Source organism: Lemur catta, chromosome 10 (assembly GCF_020740605.2).
Source record: "Lemur catta isolate mLemCat1 chromosome 10, mLemCat1.pri, whole genome shotgun sequence".
NCBI lineage: Eukaryota > Metazoa > Chordata > Mammalia > Primates > Lemuridae > Lemur > Lemur catta.
Window position 1 is genome coordinate 87,080,260 of NC_059137.1, and position 19,907 is coordinate 87,100,166.

Sequence of the window (19,907 nt, forward strand, 5' to 3'; positions counted from 1 at the left end):
GAAAGAAAATTTATAGTCTCCCTTCGAGCACTGGTTTTCCGCACTTCCCCCTCAGAAACAACTGTTGGCCAGGATGGGCCCGGGACGGCCTGCTCAGCTCCTCTTCGTGCAGCTGCGCTGGTTTCCCAGCGGGTTCTCCGTGCTGTTTCCGGTCCGATGGAGCCAGACTTCTTCATCTCGCTTGTGGAGCCTCAGCCTTGGACCCAGTCTCTGCACCAGCCTCTGTTTCATGAGACTCGACTGTGTCTGGATGCCTGGCTTGTGTTCTACCCTGGGCCACCAGCCCTTAAGCCTGCAGCCTGCTTCTCTCTCCTTGCTCTCGGGGAACAACCATTCAGCCCACCCGTGGTCTGGCTGGAATGACCGAGAAGCAGGCCAGCGGCTCTGAAGCCTGGGCCAGAGTGCTGGTCATGGGGGCCTCGGCTCCCTTATTCTGGTCCATTCCTTTCCCACCCATGGTTAGAAAGCCCCACCTTATAGGATGTGCTAGCATCACCCTGACCTCACAGGACTGCTGCCAGCTCCGTCCCCTATGGAAATGCTGGTACAGTCCTGCTGCCACCAGCCAATGTGCCGGACTTGTTCTTGGGTGCCACTGAGCCCAGCAAGGCCACCCTGAGTAACCCTGTTGAGAAGCAGTACCAGCTGCTGACTCTGACCTCAGCTCGGCCCCTGAACCACCTCTGGTTCTCATGTCATAGTCCAGCTGCCTCTCCACCTGGCCACCTTCTCAAGCACTGTCCGCTCCCTCGGTCTTTCCCTCCCAGATCCCCACTGATTGCCGGCCAGCTCTGGTTAACTCAGCGTGGCACCTGAGGGTTCATCTGTTATAACTGCCTCTGGCACAAGAAATTCATGCCACCCCATCTGCCTCTTTGTGGAGGAAAATTGTTTCTATTAAACTTTTAAATTCCATTTTTGCTCACCCGTGGGACTGATTCTTATTCTCAGCCAGGCTTTGTGTATGCTTCTTTCCAGCCTAAAACCCGTGAATCTATACTCACGACACAACAGTTATGTTTCCAAGGCCCCCTGGTATCTGTGTCCTTGTGGAGTCCCCTCCCCCACTGAATGGGATGGACCCATGTGACCAGGAGAATGTGGCAGAAGTGATAGCACGTGACTTCCAAGGCTAGGCCATAAAAGACATGACTGCCTCGATCGTGCTCGTGCTGGGGGAAGCCATCCATGACTCCATAGTGACACTCACGCAGCCCTGCGGAAAGGTCCGTGTGGAAAGGAACTGAGGCCTGCATGCAGCCAGCCCTTGCCAGCCTCGACACTTGCCAGCCCCCTGAGGACACCATCCTGAAGGGCCAGCCCCAGCCAAGCCTTCAGATGACCGCAGTCCCAGCTGACGTCTAACAACCTCATGGAAGACCCTGGATTATAACTGCCCCACCAAGCCATTGCTTAATTCCTGACCTGCAGGAACTGTGAGAGATAGTAAATGTTTTAATCCACTAAATGTTAGAGTAATTTATAATGCAGCAACAAATATCTAATATAGAATGCTTCTCTATGTATCGCCATGTTCCTATGACCCTGCACAGACTTATGTAGACATGTACACACATACTTTCTAAGTTAAACTTTTAATTTTGAGATTATTGTAGAATCACATGAAGTTGTAAGAAATAACACAGGGAGACCCCACGCACCCTTTAAGCAGCTGACGCAGCAGTAGCGTCCTGCAGAACTGCATTATGGTCTCACAGTTGGGATATGATGCGGATACAGTCACGACACAGAGCAGTCCCACCCCCACAGGGGTCCTCACGTTGCCCTTTTACAGCCACCCCCACCTGCCCCCAGATTTCCCATACTTAATCTCTGGCAACCACTAATCCATGGCTATAATTTCATCATTTTAAGAAAGCTGTATAGAGGGAATCATACAGTACATAAACTTTTAGGATTGCCTTTTTTTGTTCACTATGTTTTTCTGAAAGTCATCTAAATTGTTCCGTGTGTCAATAGTCTATTCATTTTTATTGCAGAGTAGTATGGTGTGGATGGACCAAAATCTTGTTTAAGCATTCACTCATTGAAGGACATCTAGGATGTTTCCAGTTTGGAGCTATTATGAATAAGGTTTCTATAAGCATTCATGTACAGGTTTTTGTGTGAACAAAAGTTTTCATTTCTCTGAGATAAATGCCCAGGAGTGTAATTGCTGGTTTGTAGGGCCATTGCATGTTTAGTTTGATAAGATGTTTAGTTTGATAAGAAACTGCCTGTGGTAGAATGAATAATGTCCCCAGTTCCCAAAGATGTTGAGGTCCCAATCCCTGGAACCTGGAATGTTAACTTAAATGGCAAAAGGAACTTTATAGATGGTATTAAGTTAAGGATCTTGAGATGGAGAGATTATTCTGGATTAGTGGGGTGGCCCATAAATACAACAAGTGGCCTTGTAAGAAGGAGGAAGAGGAAAATCTGACTACAGATGGTAAAAGGGCAATGAGACAATAGAAGCAGAGACTGAAGTAACGTGACCACAAGCCGAGGAGTGCTGGCAGCCTTGGAGAGCTGGAAAAGGCAAAACACAGATTCCCCCCTGGAGCCACCAGAATAAACCAGGCCTGCAGACACCTTGATTTTAGCCTGTGAGACTCATTTCAGACTCTGACCTCCAGAATGGTAAGATAATAAACTCCTGTTGTTTTAAACCCCTGAATTAGTGCTTATTTGTTAGATAGGCAACAGGAAACTAATATACTGCCAAACTGATTTTTTTTTCTGGAGTGCTCTTGAGCCCAATGTGAATGTCGGGTGAGTAACCAGAGTGTTTGCAGAAGGACGGCACCATTTTATATCCCCATCAATGATGTTTGTGATTTACTTCCTCCACAGTCTTGCTAGCATTTGCTGTTGTCCCTACTTTTTTTATTTTAACCATTCTGGGAGGCATCTAATGATAATTCATTGTGGTATTAATTTTCATTTTCCTTATGGCTAATAATGTTGAACATACCTTCATGTGTTTATTTGCCCTTTGGTAAAATATCTTTCATGTCTTTGTCCATTTTCTAATTGGATCTTCTTTGCTTCATTACTGTTTCATTGTTTATTATTTATTATTTATAATTTATTTTACAGTTTACTACTGTTTAATATTGGTTACTACTGTTTTTATTATCGAGTTTTTCAGAGATTTTGGTAGATTCCAGATATCATTCCTTTGTTGGATATGTGGTTTGCAAATATTTTCTCTCACTTTGGAGCTTGTCTTTTCATCCTCTTAGCAGAGTCTTTGCAGAACAAATTTTTTAAACATTGGGATGAGGTCCAATTCATTACTCTTTCCTGGTACACATTATACTTTGGTGTCATGCTAAAAGACTCTTTGCCTACCCCTAAAACTCAAGGACTTTCTCTTATGTTTTTTTCTAGAAGTTTTATAACTTACATTTTACATTTAAGTCTGTGATTCATTTTGAGTTAATTTTTGTATAAGGTATGAAGTTTGGGTCAAGGTTTCCTTTTTAGCATATGGATGTCCAATTGCTCCTGCACAGTTTATTAAAGAGGCCATCCTTCCTCCACTGAATTGCTTTTGCATCTTTGTCAAAATCAGTTGGCCATATTTGCATGGGTCTATTTTGGGGTTCTTTAACATGTTCCCATTGACCTGTGCCTATCCCTCTGCCAATTCCACCAGTCTTGATTACCATAGCTATAGAATAGGTCTTCGTATTGGATAGAGTGATCCATCCTCCTTTATTCTTCATTTTGAAGATATTTTTAGGTATCTAGGGTCTGGGCCTTCCACATAAATTTTAGAATAAGCTTGTCTTTGTCTATAAAACACGTTGTGGGATGTTGCATTAAAACTATAGATTTGAGAAGAATTGACATCATTACTATTTTGAGTCTTACAACATGGTGTTTCCATTTATTTAAACATTTTTAAAATTCCTTTCATCAGTATTTTGTGATTGTTAGCAAACATATCCTATACACTTTTTGTTAGGTTTATACCTAAGTACGTCCTTTACATCAGTGTGATTGTAAATGTTGTGCATTAATTTCAGCTTCCACATGTTTATTTTTAGTATTCAGAAATGAGATTGGTTTTGTGTAGGCATCTTGGATCCTACACCCATGCTAAATTCACTTATTAGCTCTAGGAATTTGGTTGATTATGTTGATTAATTTTTCAAATGTTGAACAAATCTTGAATACCTGCTAAATCCCACTTAGTCATGATGTATAATTTTTTTAGATATTGCATATTTTACTTGGTAAATTTTTGTTGAAAAATTTGTACGTAAGTTCTTGAGAGATAGTGTTCTATAGTTTTCTTTCTTTCTTTTTTCTGTTCTTTCTCTCTCTCTCTCTTTTTTTTATACTACCTTGTCTGGTTTTTGGTATCAAGGTAATACTACTTCCAAAAAATGAGTTGGGAAGTGTTTTGTCTTCTATTTTCTGGAAGAGATTAAGTAAAAGGGATGTTAATTCTTTAAATGTTGAGTGAAACTGTCCAATAAAACCATCTTGGCCTGGAGATTTTTTTTTTGGGGGGGAGAGCTTTTTAATTACAAATTTAGTTTCATTGATGTCTATAGAACTGTTGTCTCTTTCATCTTGGTTGATTTGGGGTAGTTTGTGGTTTTAAAGCAATTGATCCATTTATTCTATGTTGTTGAATTTATGAGGATAAAGTTGTTCATAGTATTCCCTTATTGCCCTTTTAATGGCTGCAGGATCTGCTGAGATCTCTCATTTCATTCCTGCTATTAGTGATTTGTATTTTCTCTTTTTTATCTTTGTGAATCTTGCTAGGCTTATCAATTTTACTGATTTTCTTCAAAGAACGTGATTTTGGTTTTATTAATTTTTTTATTGATTTTCTGTTTTTAATTTCATTGATTTTTGCTTTTATTTTTGTTACTTTCTTCCTTCTGCTTACTTTGGTCCTTCTTTTTTAGTGCCTTGAGACAGACAATTAGATTATTGGTTGGAGAACTTTTCTCTTTCCTAATGTAAGCATTTGGTGCTATAAATGTCCCTGTCAGCAGTGTTCTACCTGTGTTTCACATATTTTGATATGTTGTAGCTTTATTTTCATTCCATTCTATGTATCTTTTATTTCCTTTGAAGCTTCTCCTTTGTCTCATGGATTATTTGTAGGCATGTTTTTTAATTTTAAAGTTTGGAGACCTTCCGATTTTCTATTATTGATTTCTAATGTAATTCCATTTTAAATCGAACTCCATTATGATCAGAGAACATATTCTGTATGATTTTAACTCTTTTAAATTTAGTTGGATTTGTTTTATAGCCAAAGTAATGGTGTATCTTGGTGAATGTTTCATGGACACTTGAATGTTTATTCTGCTGTGGTTTTGTGCAATGCTCTGTGAAGGTACATTAGACCCTACCTGTTGATAGTGTCACAATTTCTGTATATCGTTGCTGATTTTCTGTCTAGCAGTTCTATCAATTGCTGAGAGTGGGCTGTTGAAGTCTCCAACTATAATTATGGATACATATATGCATTTTTGTTATTGTTCCTGTTCCGGTAATGGGTTCATATCATACATGCTTTTTGCATCGTGCTCTTCTCACCCAACAATATCTTGTGAAAATCTTTTCAAATCAACTGTAATAGGACTCTAATTCACTTTTTTAAATGACTGCATATTATTTCATGGTGTAAATGTACCAGAATTTATTCTACTATGTTTCTACAGAGGGGCATTTGCTTTGTTTGATTGGTAACATAATTCCCAGTGACGATTCCACTGGTCTCCTCAATTGCCAGTCTGAGTTTTGATCACAGAGAGTGACAGCTGGAAACTCGCAGTGGTTAAGTGGCCCATAGTAGGCAGTGGAAGTGGGAAAGTGGGAGGTGAAAGTAAGTCTATATTGAGCCTTTTGAGAAAAGAAAGTGACTTTGGAAGTAATCAATAATTCTGCTTGTTAATCATAATAAACAAGCACAAAGAAAGCTCTATCATTCTTTCTTTACCAAAGAGTGTGGTACCTTAGGCAGAGATGAAGTTATCTCTTAATCCTGTAGGCCTGTGAACTAAAGACCTGAATTATACTCAAGACAAGACAAAGCTCTAAAGATAAAATATATACCAACCCTGGCCAAAACCGTAATTGAACCACATTCTTTATTATGGTCAAATTTTCTTAAATTTAACTTACAGACCAGAATATAAACAAATAAGATAATCCAGGATATAGTGGAATCAGGAAAGTTGAAGGAGTGAGAAATGTTTAGCTCAGGGAAGAGAAGGATAAAGGAAAACATGTCTTCAGAGACCTCAAGGACTGTCACCTGGCAAGGAAGGGACTCAGTCTGCAGGGCTGGAGAGAACAAATGCCCACCAGATGCACGGGGTCATGGGGTGCAAAGCACAATGGCCCGCAACGAACAGTCACTCCATTCCAGAGGTAGCTCCTGGCCACTGAAGGGACTCCCGCAGAGCCCTGATTCCCGAGGATTCCGGCCCTGACTGAGTGCGTTCCCACTCATGGTACAGAAAAATGACCACTGATGTCCAGTGTCAGGCTTTCCTCTGACTGCAGCCAGCCTGCGGTAGCATGTCTTCCCCATGCCCCCAGCACACAGCATGCACACTCCCACCTCCAAAGGGCTTCTCCCTCTGATTCTCCTGCCTTGAGCACTCTCTTCCTACCCAGATCTGGATAGACCTCCAGGACCCAGAATATGATACACCCTGCGCCCTCTGAGAGGCCTTTCCTGATAACCCAGCCCACCACTGATCTCTTACCACATAATTAGCACCTCTGGGAACACGGATTTGTTTTTAATGATCAGCTTTTCCTGTTCAACTGGGTCACTAGTTCCTTTTAGGGTATGTCCCTATACCTCTTTCACAGCCTACAATACCTTCCACAGAACTGAGTCCCAAAAAAGTACTTGTTGATCCATTAATTCCCCCGACTCTTTTTTTCCACAAATGCTTTAATTAGAAGTGGGGCCACGTGAAAGTGTTACCCAGTTTAGCTTTTTGTTTGGAAACACCCAGTAAAATTTGGCTGTACAGTATTTTAACTTAATAATGATCTCTGTTGGCTCTCATTAAAACTGAGTCTCTCACTGAGACCTTCCTGCAATTAGGTTTCAAAAGGAAGGACAGAAGAAAAAAGAATTCCTGGGTCTGCTAAGAAAGCTCCCCAAGTATGGAGCAGCCTGTTAGAGACTTTGGGTGGGCTGCGGCACTCTACGAGTTCACAGAAGAAATAATTACTAAAGAACTTACAAATAGACAGAGTTCGAAATGTGCCTCTGTGGAGTTATGTTCTTAATCCACAACAGCCAAGGGGACAATAGGCCCCTAGGTTAACTTACTGGCCACTTGTGATCAGTGACATTCCCCAGTGCCCTACGGCCACTTCTACTCCCCTGTCTTCACACACTAAGTGCTTACCACAGGCTCTGCCCCCAGGGAAGTCTTGGGGTAAGTGGCTGACCACCTTTCCGGAAATCCATGGCCTTACAGCATATCTCTGTCAACTCAGGCTGCTATAACAAATATACCACACGCTTGGGTGGCTTAAATAACACGTATATTTCTCATAGTTCTGGGGCTGGAAGTCCTAGATCAAGGCCTTGGCAGGTTCAGTGGCAGGCGAGGGTCAGCTTCCTGGTTTGCAGACAGCTATCTTCCCGCTGTGTCCTCACATGGTGGAAAGAGAGTGAGGCAGCTCTCTGCGGCCTCTTTTATAAGGGCACTGATGTCATTCAGGAGGGCTCCACCCCCAGAACCTAATCGCCTCCCAGAGGCCTCACCTCCTAATACCATTACCTTGGGGCCAGGGTTTCAGCATATGCATTAAGGGAGGACACATTCAGTCCATAACCTGTTATCATGCATCACAATTCATGGCCTGGTATCACACACATACACGCGCCTCTGGATTATGGTGTCCCTGAGAGCAGGGAGCATTTCATTCATCCTAGACTCTCTGGGGCACGGCACGAGGCATCTGGCAGATTGTCACTTAGCACGGGTTGAATGGATGACTACGGAGGTAAACAGAGCTGTGGAGACCCTGGGCAGTAAATCACTAAATGCCGGCGCGGGAGAGACGGGAGAGAACAGTTGCTTATTTGGGCTAAGTCTGGAAGGCCAAGGTGAGCTGGAGAGAAGAGGCCAGAGGAGCAGCTAGTTTGGGGGAAATAAGCTGTTCCCCATGACTAGAGTATTGGGGAAGGGGAGCAAGAGATGACGATCAGAAACTAAGATGAAGCCAAACCAAAAGTTTCCCACTCATAATAACGAATTTGGATTGAATTCTCTAAGAAAGGCAAGCTACAGAGAGCTTTTAAATAGGAGGATGAGATGACAGACATGTATTTTAGAAAGGTAAATGATTCACTATCCTTATAGAAAAGGGGGAAATATATATATATATATATATATATATATATATATATATTTATTTATTTATTTATTTATTTATTTATTTATTTATTTATCTTACTAGATGCTGAAAAAAAATCCTTGATAAAATTCAGTAACCATTTGGGATTCTTAAAAAAATTTTGAAAACTAAGATCATAGGTAAATTTTCTGAACTTGTGAAAACATATATAACAACAATTTCCTCCTTGATAGTTGAATACAGAAGGGCTCACTTTGTAGCCAGAAGCAGGAAAGTAACTTTTACCAGTAGAATTGGTCACTGTGCTTATGGCCAAGGCCACAGCCAAGACAATAAGAAATTTATTATTAGCTAAAACTTGTTGCACACACAGGCAAAAATATTTCCCCAAGTGGAAAGATGAATATAGAGGAATGTTCAGTATCTTATCATTTGTGAGATATTAGAAACTAGTTCTCCCTGCTGGCCATTATCTGATGAGTCTTATTTTCGTCTCCCACCCAAGTTAGTAAGTCACTCTGCAAATATCTATTACAGGAGTTGCTACTTCCAGTGAAAGAAGTCACAGCTCAGTTCTTTAGATAATGCAGCCATCACCTCCTCACAAATAACAATCCTTTAAAAAGCAGTTGCTCCATCCCTGAGACCAGAGGAGAACCCGGAGGCCTTGGGCCCAGGAAGGAGTGAGCAGGCAGTCAGAACTAGGGCTACCAAGATCCCCTCAGTCACAGGATGCGGGGAGTCAGAGGACAGATTGAGGCTTCCCAGGATGTGGGGAGCAGGAGGGACTCAGGGGCAGAAGGGCACCTCCGCCGGCCCCCGCTCCTGCCTGCTCACGCACCCCACCACTGACCTTGCATGCACAGCTGAGCTCCCAAAAGAGGCCCAATTTTCTAATAGTACTTATTTGCTATCTGTTCTTTAATTTGGTAAAGGCCAGAGACCCATGCATCAAAATACTTTTTTAAAAAATCCATGACAGCAAATCTTAAACTGAGAAAATTACATCTATAAATTATTATTATTGTTATTATTTGTAAATTAGGAGGAAAAAACCATGCTTTTTCAATTTTAGTGTGAAAAACCTTGGGATGTAGAAACATGTTTCCCCTCCTGGGTGTCTCCATCACTGGTTGTGATTCTAAAACCGTCAACATATTAATAGAAGATGGCTGCATCTCCCGCTGCCAGGCTGCTCCAGCCGTGCGGGAAACCTTAGGCAGCCCTCTGGGCACAGACATCCACCCGAGCCCCCACACTCTGAGCCAGTGCGCCAGCCGCAGCCCAGACCCTCCTCACCCAGTGCTGTGAAGGCCCACTCACAGCTCCCTTGCCAGCAGGGTCACAGTTTATCTGTCTCCTAGCTGAGACCCCCAGTTCAGTAGCCATCTATGGTAAACCCTCGACAAACGTTTGAGGAATTTTTTAAATGTTTCTCTGTTTAATGTCCACAGGAATAGTAACAAAATCTAAGACCCTTCCAGGTAAGTTTATTTGATTATTTCTTATCCCGAATCTCCATGTTTTTGGTGAATAGAAATCCCCGTAAGTGCTTCGGATCAGCTAGTAGCCACTCTAGAAAAGACTTCAAAAGTTGTACATACTAGAGATAGTCAATTTTATGTGTCAACTTGACTGGGCCATAGGGTGCCCAGATATTTGGTTAAACATTATTCTGGGTGTGTCTCCAAAAGGCTTTTTGGATTAGATTAACATTTGAATCAGTAAACTGAGTAAATAGATTGCCTTCCCCAATGTGAATGGGCCTCATCCAGTGGGTTGAGGGGCCAAAGAGAACGGAAAGGCTGACTAGCCCCTGCATAAGAAGGAATTCCTCTTGCTTGGCTGCCTTCAAGCTGGGACGTTGGTTTTCTCCCTACCTTTAGAGTCAAACTGAAACACTGGTTCTTCCTGGTCTCAAGCCGCCAGTATCAGGACTAGAACTTACACTGCCAGCTCTCCTGGGCCTCCAGTCTGCTGACCCATTCTGCAGATCTTGGGACTTGCCTGCCTCCAGAACTGTGTGAGCCAATGCCTTATAGTAAATCTGTTTTTTAATAAGCAACTATTGGTTCTGTTTCTCTGAAGAACCCTGACTAAGACAACGCTCATAAAAGCAACTTAGGTGAACAGAAGGATCGTCTGATGCTGACAGACACCCCACCAGACACTGAGCAGGGGAGGGTAGGTGGTACAGCTCCCACCACCACCACCTGAGGGCTCAGAGACCTGCACCCTCCTCACAGTTCTACTTTGAGGGCCACAGAGCTGAATGCAGGGAGGTCTGACCATACTTGGGACACTGAACTTGCTCAGCCGTATTTGGGATCCCTATTAAGCCCAAGGCTGCAACTTATTAGTTAAGAATGATGCTCTCTGAGCACCAGGGTGGAGGCACCACCCAGACCTGCACAGTATTAGAGCAGCACAAATGCCACTTGTAAGGTCATTTCTGAAAGACAGTCACCATGTGCCAGCTGGAGACCCTCGTTCCCATTATGCAAGGACCTCCCTCATTTCTAGAAGACCTTTGAGCATCCAGGCCACAGCTTGACCAACACCAGGGCAAAGACAGGTCCACACAAGTCAGCACAGGAGCAACAGGCAAAACCTGGATGTCTGGAAACTGCATGTGGGGGCACAGGTGGCGAGCTGACGGCAGTGTGTCCCTGGGGCTCATGATACCATTCTTTCTGTTTTTTTATGTGTTTTTGCATGTTGCACGTATGTTTCAAAATTTCCATAATAAATGCTTAAATTTCATAAAAGAATGGTTTCCAAGGCACAATACAAGGTTTAGCAGTGATCTACCAGGGCATGCGGAGCTGCAAGCACAGACGGTGGGGACGGGTGTGAGGCAGTCTAGGCTACATCGCCCCTTCCCTGGGCCAGGGACCGGCAAGACAGAGGGAGCCAAGGCTCTCTTCCCCGCCACCAGCTCCTAGGTGCCTCTCCTGCTGAGTGGGCTGCAGGGGCCCTCTAGACCAGAGGGCTCCAAACTGAGACTGGGGTGTGGGGGAGGCAGCAAGAAGGGAAGTGCCAAATCCTGGGCAGTGAAGGGGATCTTTGGGACTCAACATGAGACAGCCCTGTGGCCCAGGGAGCAGCTAAACTGTGTGGTCACCACAGGCCAATATGTATTTCTGCCAGCATGGAGCACAGCTCACGTCGCCAAGAGGAGGGAGAGAGGGTCCCCCAAGGCCAGGAGAGCCACCTGCGCTGCCCCCTTCCGTCACAGAAACAAGCACCTGCTGGGGAGTGACGGCATACGGCCAGCCCTCCAAATCCCAGGAAATATCTTTTAAAAACAATAAAAATAACAATACAACAATGAGAAATAACACAAATAGAACAAAACAATGCAGGATAAGAACTATTTACATAGCATTTACGTCATTTTAGTTATTGTAAGTAATCTAGAGATGATTTAAAGTATACCAGATGATGTGCGTAGTTTACATACAAATACTACATTTTATGTAAGGGACTTGAGCATCCATGGATTTTGGTATCTTTGAGGATCCTGAAACCAGTCCCCCTTCGGTACCCAGGGACAACTGTACACAAATGCCCTCATAATTAGCTTACACTTTGTCTCCAGGAGAAGCAAGAAGTCACTGTGAGGGGCTGAGTCTTCCAGGCAAAAAAACACTCCAAACAGGCATGTTTTCATTGTTCTACCCTGAGGGGTGAAAGGTTTCTGTTACTCCTTCTTTGGTGGAAGCCATAAGACGCTCAGATTATGGCTTGGTGCCTCTGCTAAAAACCACGTGACGGGCTAATTCTTTGTAAACAGAGCTAGAACCATGTTTTGACTTTCAATTAATAAAAAACAGAACGTTTCTTTTGGGGGCAGGTGGCATTAGAAACTTTTAATATGTAGAAAGCCAAACGCAATAGTATCAAACATATTGTTATTAGGCCCCTCTAGGCTGCCAAGCAATTATATTTAATGGAATTTGATAAAATGAAGTCTGTCAGAATGACCTGAGTGGAGAGTACTTCTGATGTGAGGCTGGGTGAAGGCCAAGTTCCAGAGTTTGAAGCGTTCTTACAAGTTTAAACTCTTAAAATCTGGAATGGAATCTTTGCTTCTTTTTCTGCCTATTCAACAGACAGACGTGAGGAAAGCCTCTCTGGAGGGCTTTTCCACTTTGAGAAAACAACACGTCTCAGGTGACACCCTAGGATGGCTTCCAGTCTAAAGTAAGCAGCATCATAACAATGAGCTCTTTGAACATTTTTCTCAGGAAGCCTTGGCTGTAAGCGCGTCAGATGGACAGCCGCTGGGGCGCCGGGAACGGAAGCTCTAGCGGGCAAGGTGTGGCACCTGCGTCTTCCAGGCAAAAACACTCAACGCTGGGCACTCCCGATCCTCCTACCGGGAGACACCGACTGGTGGCACATCAGTGGACCCTTGTCCTTTTGTTGTTTGTGCTTGGGGAGCGGGGAGGCGAAATCATAATGGGGACAAAATGGTTTGTTTGGGGTTTTTTTACCTCCTGAAAATTAATAATTATGAACTTGTAGGACCAAAATCAACTTGTGAGGCAAGTTGTGCAGCTGCACGCGCGCGCGCGCGCACACACACACACACACACACACACACACACACACACACACACACACGCCATGGCCCACACCCAGGGGCTCAGTGAGCCATTGCTATGCTCAGTGACTCTCGCTGTAAAAATATTCATTAGCCACCACTTGTAGATCTTTTGTGGTAAAATGCAAAATGTTTTTTTTCTTGTCCTTTACCCAGAAAATTGTGCACAACTGGCCATGTCTTTCCATTACATCCGTAACCATTTTATTTATGAACTAAATAACTCCACTAACTTCATTATTTTGGGTGATTTTCACTGAGCAGGCTGGCTCCTCCGCATGGCTTTCCTCTGAGCCCCACCATACAGACGCTCGGGTCCTGCCAGTGCTGCGGGCCTGGCCCTGCCGCAGCGATAGGCAGTGTGCTCGCCGGACACTGCAGCATGCTGCTGTGGGCCCGCCTCTTCAACTACATTAGATGCTGGAGCAAAGAACCACACTGGTCGAGATACCACCATTGCCCCCTCACCAGGCTCCCAAGCCGTAGAGACCATGGCCAACCCCAGCACAACCCTGCCCTCAACCTCCTGCCGCCAGGATGGCCAGGTCCAGAGAGCTGGGCTGACTGTCAAGCCCACACTGAGGTGGCAAGTGGAGCTGCGGCCCAGATGCCGCCTCTCACCAGGCCTCGCCTCTGCTCCGATGCATCACACCTAAGCCAGGGCTCGCGGGCTCAGCACGTCCCCACGTTCGCTGCCCTGGGCTTTCTGCTTCCAGGACTTTGCTGAAGCAATATTTACCATACGTTCTTCAAAAATATGACATATATTCAAAGGTAAAACATCATGGGCAGGCAGAGGAGAAGTCTGTTCTTTTTAGGATTAAGGTTTCACTAATAGCTTATCTTTCAGAATGATTTTTTCTTAAATGTGAATATAAAAGAAATGAATGAGATAATTGGGTATTTCTAAAAATATGACCTTTACTATTTTCTAACAAAAAAAAAAACAGCACCCATCCAAAGTCATCATAAGTTGTCTACCCGTGGAGGGGGGTGTGTTGTGATTGTGGTTGCGTGTGAGGGGTGTGGGGGTGTGTGTGTGATGTGTGTGTATATGTGAGGTGTGCGTGTGCATTTAACATATCTATGCTTATGCCACTTAAAAAGAGATGACGCACTTTCCAGATCAAATCAATAACTATCTATTAATGCCAAAAGAATTTCTTAAACTACTTTTCAAACCATTTGGACAATATTTATGTGTAAGTTACCCAAATTATGAGATTTTAAGAAGAAAAATCAACTGACAAAGTTCAACTTCACTTCAAGGAACAAATTTTCAATCTAGAACTAAAACAATATTCAATCAATTTCACCATAAAAATATTTTATGGCTATACTGAAAATAACTTTTTTATGATCTTTGCTCGCAGTTACCAAAAGAATATAGTTCTAAGACAAAGACAATTTAAGATATTTTTATAAACTTAGGCAAGCAACAACAAAAACAAGAATAAATTCTAGAGTAAATGCAATTTATAAAGACCATCTATAAAGAACAATAGAACATTTACAAATAAAATAAATGATTGTCAATATCATCAGACTCACAGATGGGAGAAATAAAGTTTAAAGAGTTCTTTTTACAAACAAAGTTTCATTCCAAAAGGGAAACACTTTGGCACACCAGGAAATGATGCAGTACTTTTCTGATCATCCAAATCTCCTACCAATAGTCATTTTCATTGTCAGTAAAGGTGTAACACTCCGCCACCGAAACCTATGTGGGTCTGACAAAGCCTGGGCAAGTGTGCGGCTTGCTGACTGTGGGAACAGCGCTGAGCAGTGGGTGGGCACCTAAACGCACTGCTTTCCAGTTTGGTCTCCTGATTCTTCTCCTTGGCATTTGGGTCAGTCCTAAATGTGGTCGCTTCTTTTCTTACCTTTTTCAGTCTGTGGCGTCAGATGATCTACGAAGGAGCCCTTCTTTGGGGGACCACCCTGGGGCCAAGGGCTAACAGCAGCCCACAGAGTTTCTTCCAAACTCGCCCCGTAGCAGTTTCAGAGCTAAACCTCAAGGCTGTGCCTGTCTTCAGAAGGTCCAGAAGTTTCTTCTACCTCAGCCCAGTGGCTCTCTAAGAACTGAACCCCCCACCGACCTCCTGTCCCTTCACCTGTTCATGTCTTTCTTTCCTCCCTAAAGTCTTCCCTGCGTGAATCTGAGGAAGGAGGAGGTGGAGCATCAGTGCACTGCCTTTTGCACGTGCTGAAGACCAGCAGCCTCCATGAGTGATGGGGTCCTGGCCAGCTGTGACTTCAAGGCAAGAGGATTTAAAGGCTAATAGCACCATAATCAGTACTCTGTATTTCTGTCAGTCTTTAGCCCAAAAATAAAATAGTTTTTAAATGGAAATTTAATGAAAATATTCATTGTTCTTTGTTGTTGAAATTCTTTTCTATCTGTAGTTTCTTGTTCTTTCTCTTTTACATCATCAAAAGAAAAAGAGGAGGGCCGCTCGCTCTCCTTCAAGGGTGATAGAAAGGTGTTGCCAATAAGGCCCACCTGACATGAATATAAACCTTGAAGCTGAGAGAGTTGGAGCCTTTCTCCAGCTTCCAGATGTGCATAAACGCGAGCTGTTATTTAACAGCAAACTCAACGACGGACCAGTTTACCATGCCATGAGCTTTGAATTCCAGTGCTGCTCAGGAACGTTTTCCATTTTTAAATTTTGCATCCTTCACTAATTAATGTTACAAGCTGCTGCTCAAATATTTTGATGCTTCCTAGATGATCAAAACCCACCAGATTTCCGTATTTTACAGTCTGTGCTCTCAGATTAAGTTGAAATATTTTTGAATTACAATTCTTATGTGCAATATCCTAGTACCACCTATAAGTAGGTATTTCTGTGAGAGAGGAAAATCTATAATAATACAGTATATACATGTTAGAGGAAACTGAAAAACATTGGGGCTTTCTTTAATTTAGAAAAAATTTCTGTCCAAGAGAATAATAAATCCTTTTCAAACCCTAAACCTTTGGATTTTATGATCTATATCTAGTCATATTATAAAGATTGCTCATTTCTGTCTGCCAGAAATCTTTAAAGTAAGGATACCAATAGAACTGCTCACAAATCAGTAAGTAACACCAAATTAAGATATTTTTCAGTTTCATAATTTTTTAATAAAATAAGTTCGTGGTTTTAAACTCAACACAGGCAATGTGGGAATTTGCACGTGTGCACCAACAGAGGGCCATGTGATGATTTGATTCAAGCGTGCACACAAGAAATTGTCCTTTGGTACCTGGTTTTCTTGCTGTGTGATTTCAAACTTCTCCAGGAAAGCAGGGGACAATGCCTGCATTTACTTTCACATGACACCACTGTTCACAGCTGCTGATGAACAAGGGAGCAAACCACCCACAACAGCACAGAGCACTAATCAGTCATGCCATGCACCCCCTGTCACTGCTACCCTCAACTTTGAGGCACCATAAAGTACCCCCAAGACACAAGACAGACTCCACACAGATCCAGCCCTCTAACTACAAATACTATTGCTACCACTGGGAGTAAGTCACAAACCTTATATCAACAGATTGTGGAAGCAGGGCTGACTTATTTTAGTACGTTCATCATTATTTTGCCACATTTGACCTTTAGAACTAGAACGCTGCCTTCATTCTTCAAACAGCAAAAACAAAGCTCTAAGCAAAGGTGTAACTTTGAGAATTCTCCCTAAATTTGAAGACTGTCCTCTATGTTCAACATGACAGGTATAAAATGCTTTGCCAAGGTCTATTTATTTATCTATTTTAAATGTAGGCTTTTTAATAGCAATTACACTAACACTCTAGAAGTAATTATTAATAATACACTCTGGTGTCGCACTTTAACCTCAGAGTTGTCAGGATTTTTGTTTGGTTTTGTTTTTTCTTTTTGTTTTGGGCCACTGGTTACATAATTTAAATAAGCAATACAAGACGACTATTCATTTTTTCTTAAAATAAGGTCAACCAAATATGCATAGTTTATGCTGATCCTTTTTGGTGAAATATAATGGTCCATATTCAGAAACTAAGGTGAAGGTTAAATTTAAGAGCAGATTCAAAAGGCAAAGAGGCTCTCTTTTTAATACCAATGGTCACATTGGTTTATAAGCACTTTTAATATAGTTAAAGGTAACCCACAACGTTAACTGTTTCTTTTACTAAAGAAACCGTTCCAAAATTACCAAGATGCTGCATTTTACCTGAAGATGTTTTCTGTTGAATTTTTAAACTGGCTCTGTAGCCTGTATTTACAGACTTGCCATCCTGAAGGTTTCTCCATGTTACTGACTACACCATGGGGATGGAGTTTGTGTCTCATTTCTTTTTCAGTGAAAAGTCACGCCTTGGAGTGGAAGGTCTCAAATAATGCAACTTTGACCCTCCCCGTCCCCGTACCCGTGCAGTACAGCCGGCGTCTGCCCGGCTGTAGAGGCTCTAATAGCTGTTGCCCGACAGGCAGTTGGAAATAAACGTGTGGCAATTAACTGAACTTCACTATTTGTTCCTTAAATATCATAACATGTTTGCATAAAGGATGAATTTTATTGACTACATGGTGCTTTTATAATTCTTTGTATTGTAGGAAAAAAAAAAAACCCTTTCCAGCCTGTGGCTCCAAGAGCAGCTCCCTCGTCTCCCTTTAGCCTATTTAAATGGAAGACTACAGTCACCGGAAAAATAGTCCCAAATTCTTGTTGCACTGCTGTAAACCAAAGCCTTTCCACACGGAATGCAAGGCAAACACCAGAGAAAACCTGGCCTGGGTAAGAAAGTAGAGCCCGTCTTGTAGAAAGCAGGACGGCATTTGGCCTGCTCCGCAAGGAGCTGGGAATTCTTACTGTGGGGGAAAGAAAACGCCCACCCTCCCCCGACGGAAGACGGCAGAAGTGGGGTGACAGGTCCTCCAAGTGTGTTTCACCTACACTAGGTAGGCTGAGCCCCGCTTCCCAGGGGTGGATGCCCGTGCCGAAAGGGGCACTGGCTGGACGTCTGGTAAAGCCAGGTGGCAAGGGCATGCCCAAAGAGTGGAGCCCAGGGAAAACCAGGACAGACTGGGTCACCCGATTGGTACATCTGTCCCCATCGATGCGGAAAAGGCGCATTTGTAGTTCCCTCCTCATCGCTGTGAAGCGAGCTGATTGCTAAGGAGTGCGCGTTCCCTCGCCTCCAACGCGACAGTCGCAGGTGCTCCCCGCGCCCCCAGACTTCAGGGAAGGAAGGGGTCTGCCCCGAGCTGGGCCCCCACCCGGGGCCGGGGACCCCTGCCTGGGTGGCCCGCGCCGCACTCACCTTGACGACGTAGGTGACTCCAGGGCCCAGCACCTGGTCGCTGGCGTGCGGCACCCCCCGAGGGGGCCTGGGCAGCGGCTCGTCGCCCGGCCGGCCCTTCCTGGCGGCGCTCATGGCCGGGGCGCGGGGCGCCGGGGGCGCGCTGCCGTCCGGGGCTGCCAGGCTGGGCGCGCTGCAGCTGCCCGAGAGCCGCGCGCCGGCCCGCTCCCGGGCGGCGGACGACAGGCCGCGGAGGCCCGAGCTGGAGAGTTTCAGGTGGGACACCTTGTGGAGCAGGTGGCCCAGGCTGCCGGGCCCATCGTCGGGCGCCTTGCGCAGCGCCTCGCCGGACACCAGGTAGGGGGCCGCCTCCGGGGTCGCGCGCGTCGCGGAGACCTTGCCGCCGCCGCCGCTCACCGACAGGCTATGGAGAAGGTCATCGACCGATGTCACCGAGTCATTCCTGAAGCGGTTGTACTTGGTGCGTGGAAGCATGCCCCTCCGTGGGCTTGCTGCATCCGCCCGGGCGCTGCTGGTGCCGGCCCCGGCGCGGGCTGCCACGCATAGCAGGCGAGCCAAGGTCCCCGGAGCGGGACAGAGTGGGGGCCCCGGGACAGCCCTCTGGAGAGGGAGAGCCGAGCCAAAGAACGGTGCCCTCCCACCATTAAAAGCCGGCACAACAGCGGCCACGCAGCCCCGGCCCGGAAGACCGCTGCTTGGGGTTGCACGTTTGCTTTGCAAAAGTCATAGTTGCCTCTGACGGAGCGCCAGCTGCTCGGGGCAGCTCACAGCAAAAGCATGACTCACTCTGAGAGGAGACCCTTCTCAACAAAGGCTCGGTGAGCACTGCAAATCACTTCCTGTAGCAAAAAAAAAAAAAAAAGAAAGAAAAAAAAAGAAGAAAAAACGACATCCACCCGCTGACAGCACACTAGAGCCAATCAATTCTCAAATTTCCTTTTTCTACCTTCCCAGATATTTCTTTCCAACCTTAGGTTTTTTTCACCTCCTTATCCGCCCCCACTCTGCATTTGTGCCAAAGGTAAATCCAGTTCCTTCAAACGGTCAAATGAACTTTCTGAAACCCATTATCCTGTTAGGTTTTGCTCTTCCCTGCTCAGCCCATCTGTGTGAGCCTGTAACAGTGTCTAACAGCGGTGCGTTAAAATGTGACGAAGGCTTTTTAAGAATAAGATCTTCAGCGAATCCTGATGAATTCTGATTTGGAAGGCAGCAGAAATTTTTGAATAGAAGAAAAAGGGACATTCACCCCCCAGGTAAACATAAAATACCAGTTTCCTGGGTTTTTCCTTTTCTTTTCAAATCAACAGAGCAGCCATGACAAGCGTCTTTGTGGCAATGCAGTTCCTCAAAAAAAAAAAAAAAATCTGCGTATGAACTTCTCCACAGTGCCAGTCAGGGGTCTTCCCTGCTAATTTCCATCAGTCTTTCTCAGCAAGGGTTAATTGAATATCCACTTCCAAAAAAGAAGAGTGCTTCTTTGATGAGTGGCAACAGGCTCTAGAAATCCATTCCAAAAAGGGGGCTGCAGTATGAAGCTGTAGCTATGCTGAATGTGTCTGAGCTCTGGAAAAATGCCTAAGAATCGCTATGAATACATTTCAAAGTTCTTCGGTTGCTGCTTGCAACCCTGCAGTC

At 44.4% G+C, this 19,907-nt stretch overlaps 1 protein-coding gene across 1 annotated transcript in view; it reads right to left on the reverse strand.

The window, feature by feature from the left end:
- The window catches only part of SHC3 (SHC adaptor protein 3), a 158,445-nt gene extending 138,818 nt beyond the window's left edge, over positions 1-19,627 (reverse strand). Inside the window, exon 1 of the mRNA XM_045562354.1 lies at positions 18,270-19,627. Within this exon, the coding sequence (XP_045418310.1) occupies positions 18,270-18,743 (474 nt within the window). The 5' untranslated portion in view covers positions 18,744-19,627. The remainder of the gene's footprint in view (positions 1-18,269) is intronic.
- Positions 19,628-19,907: the final 280 nt, after the last annotated feature.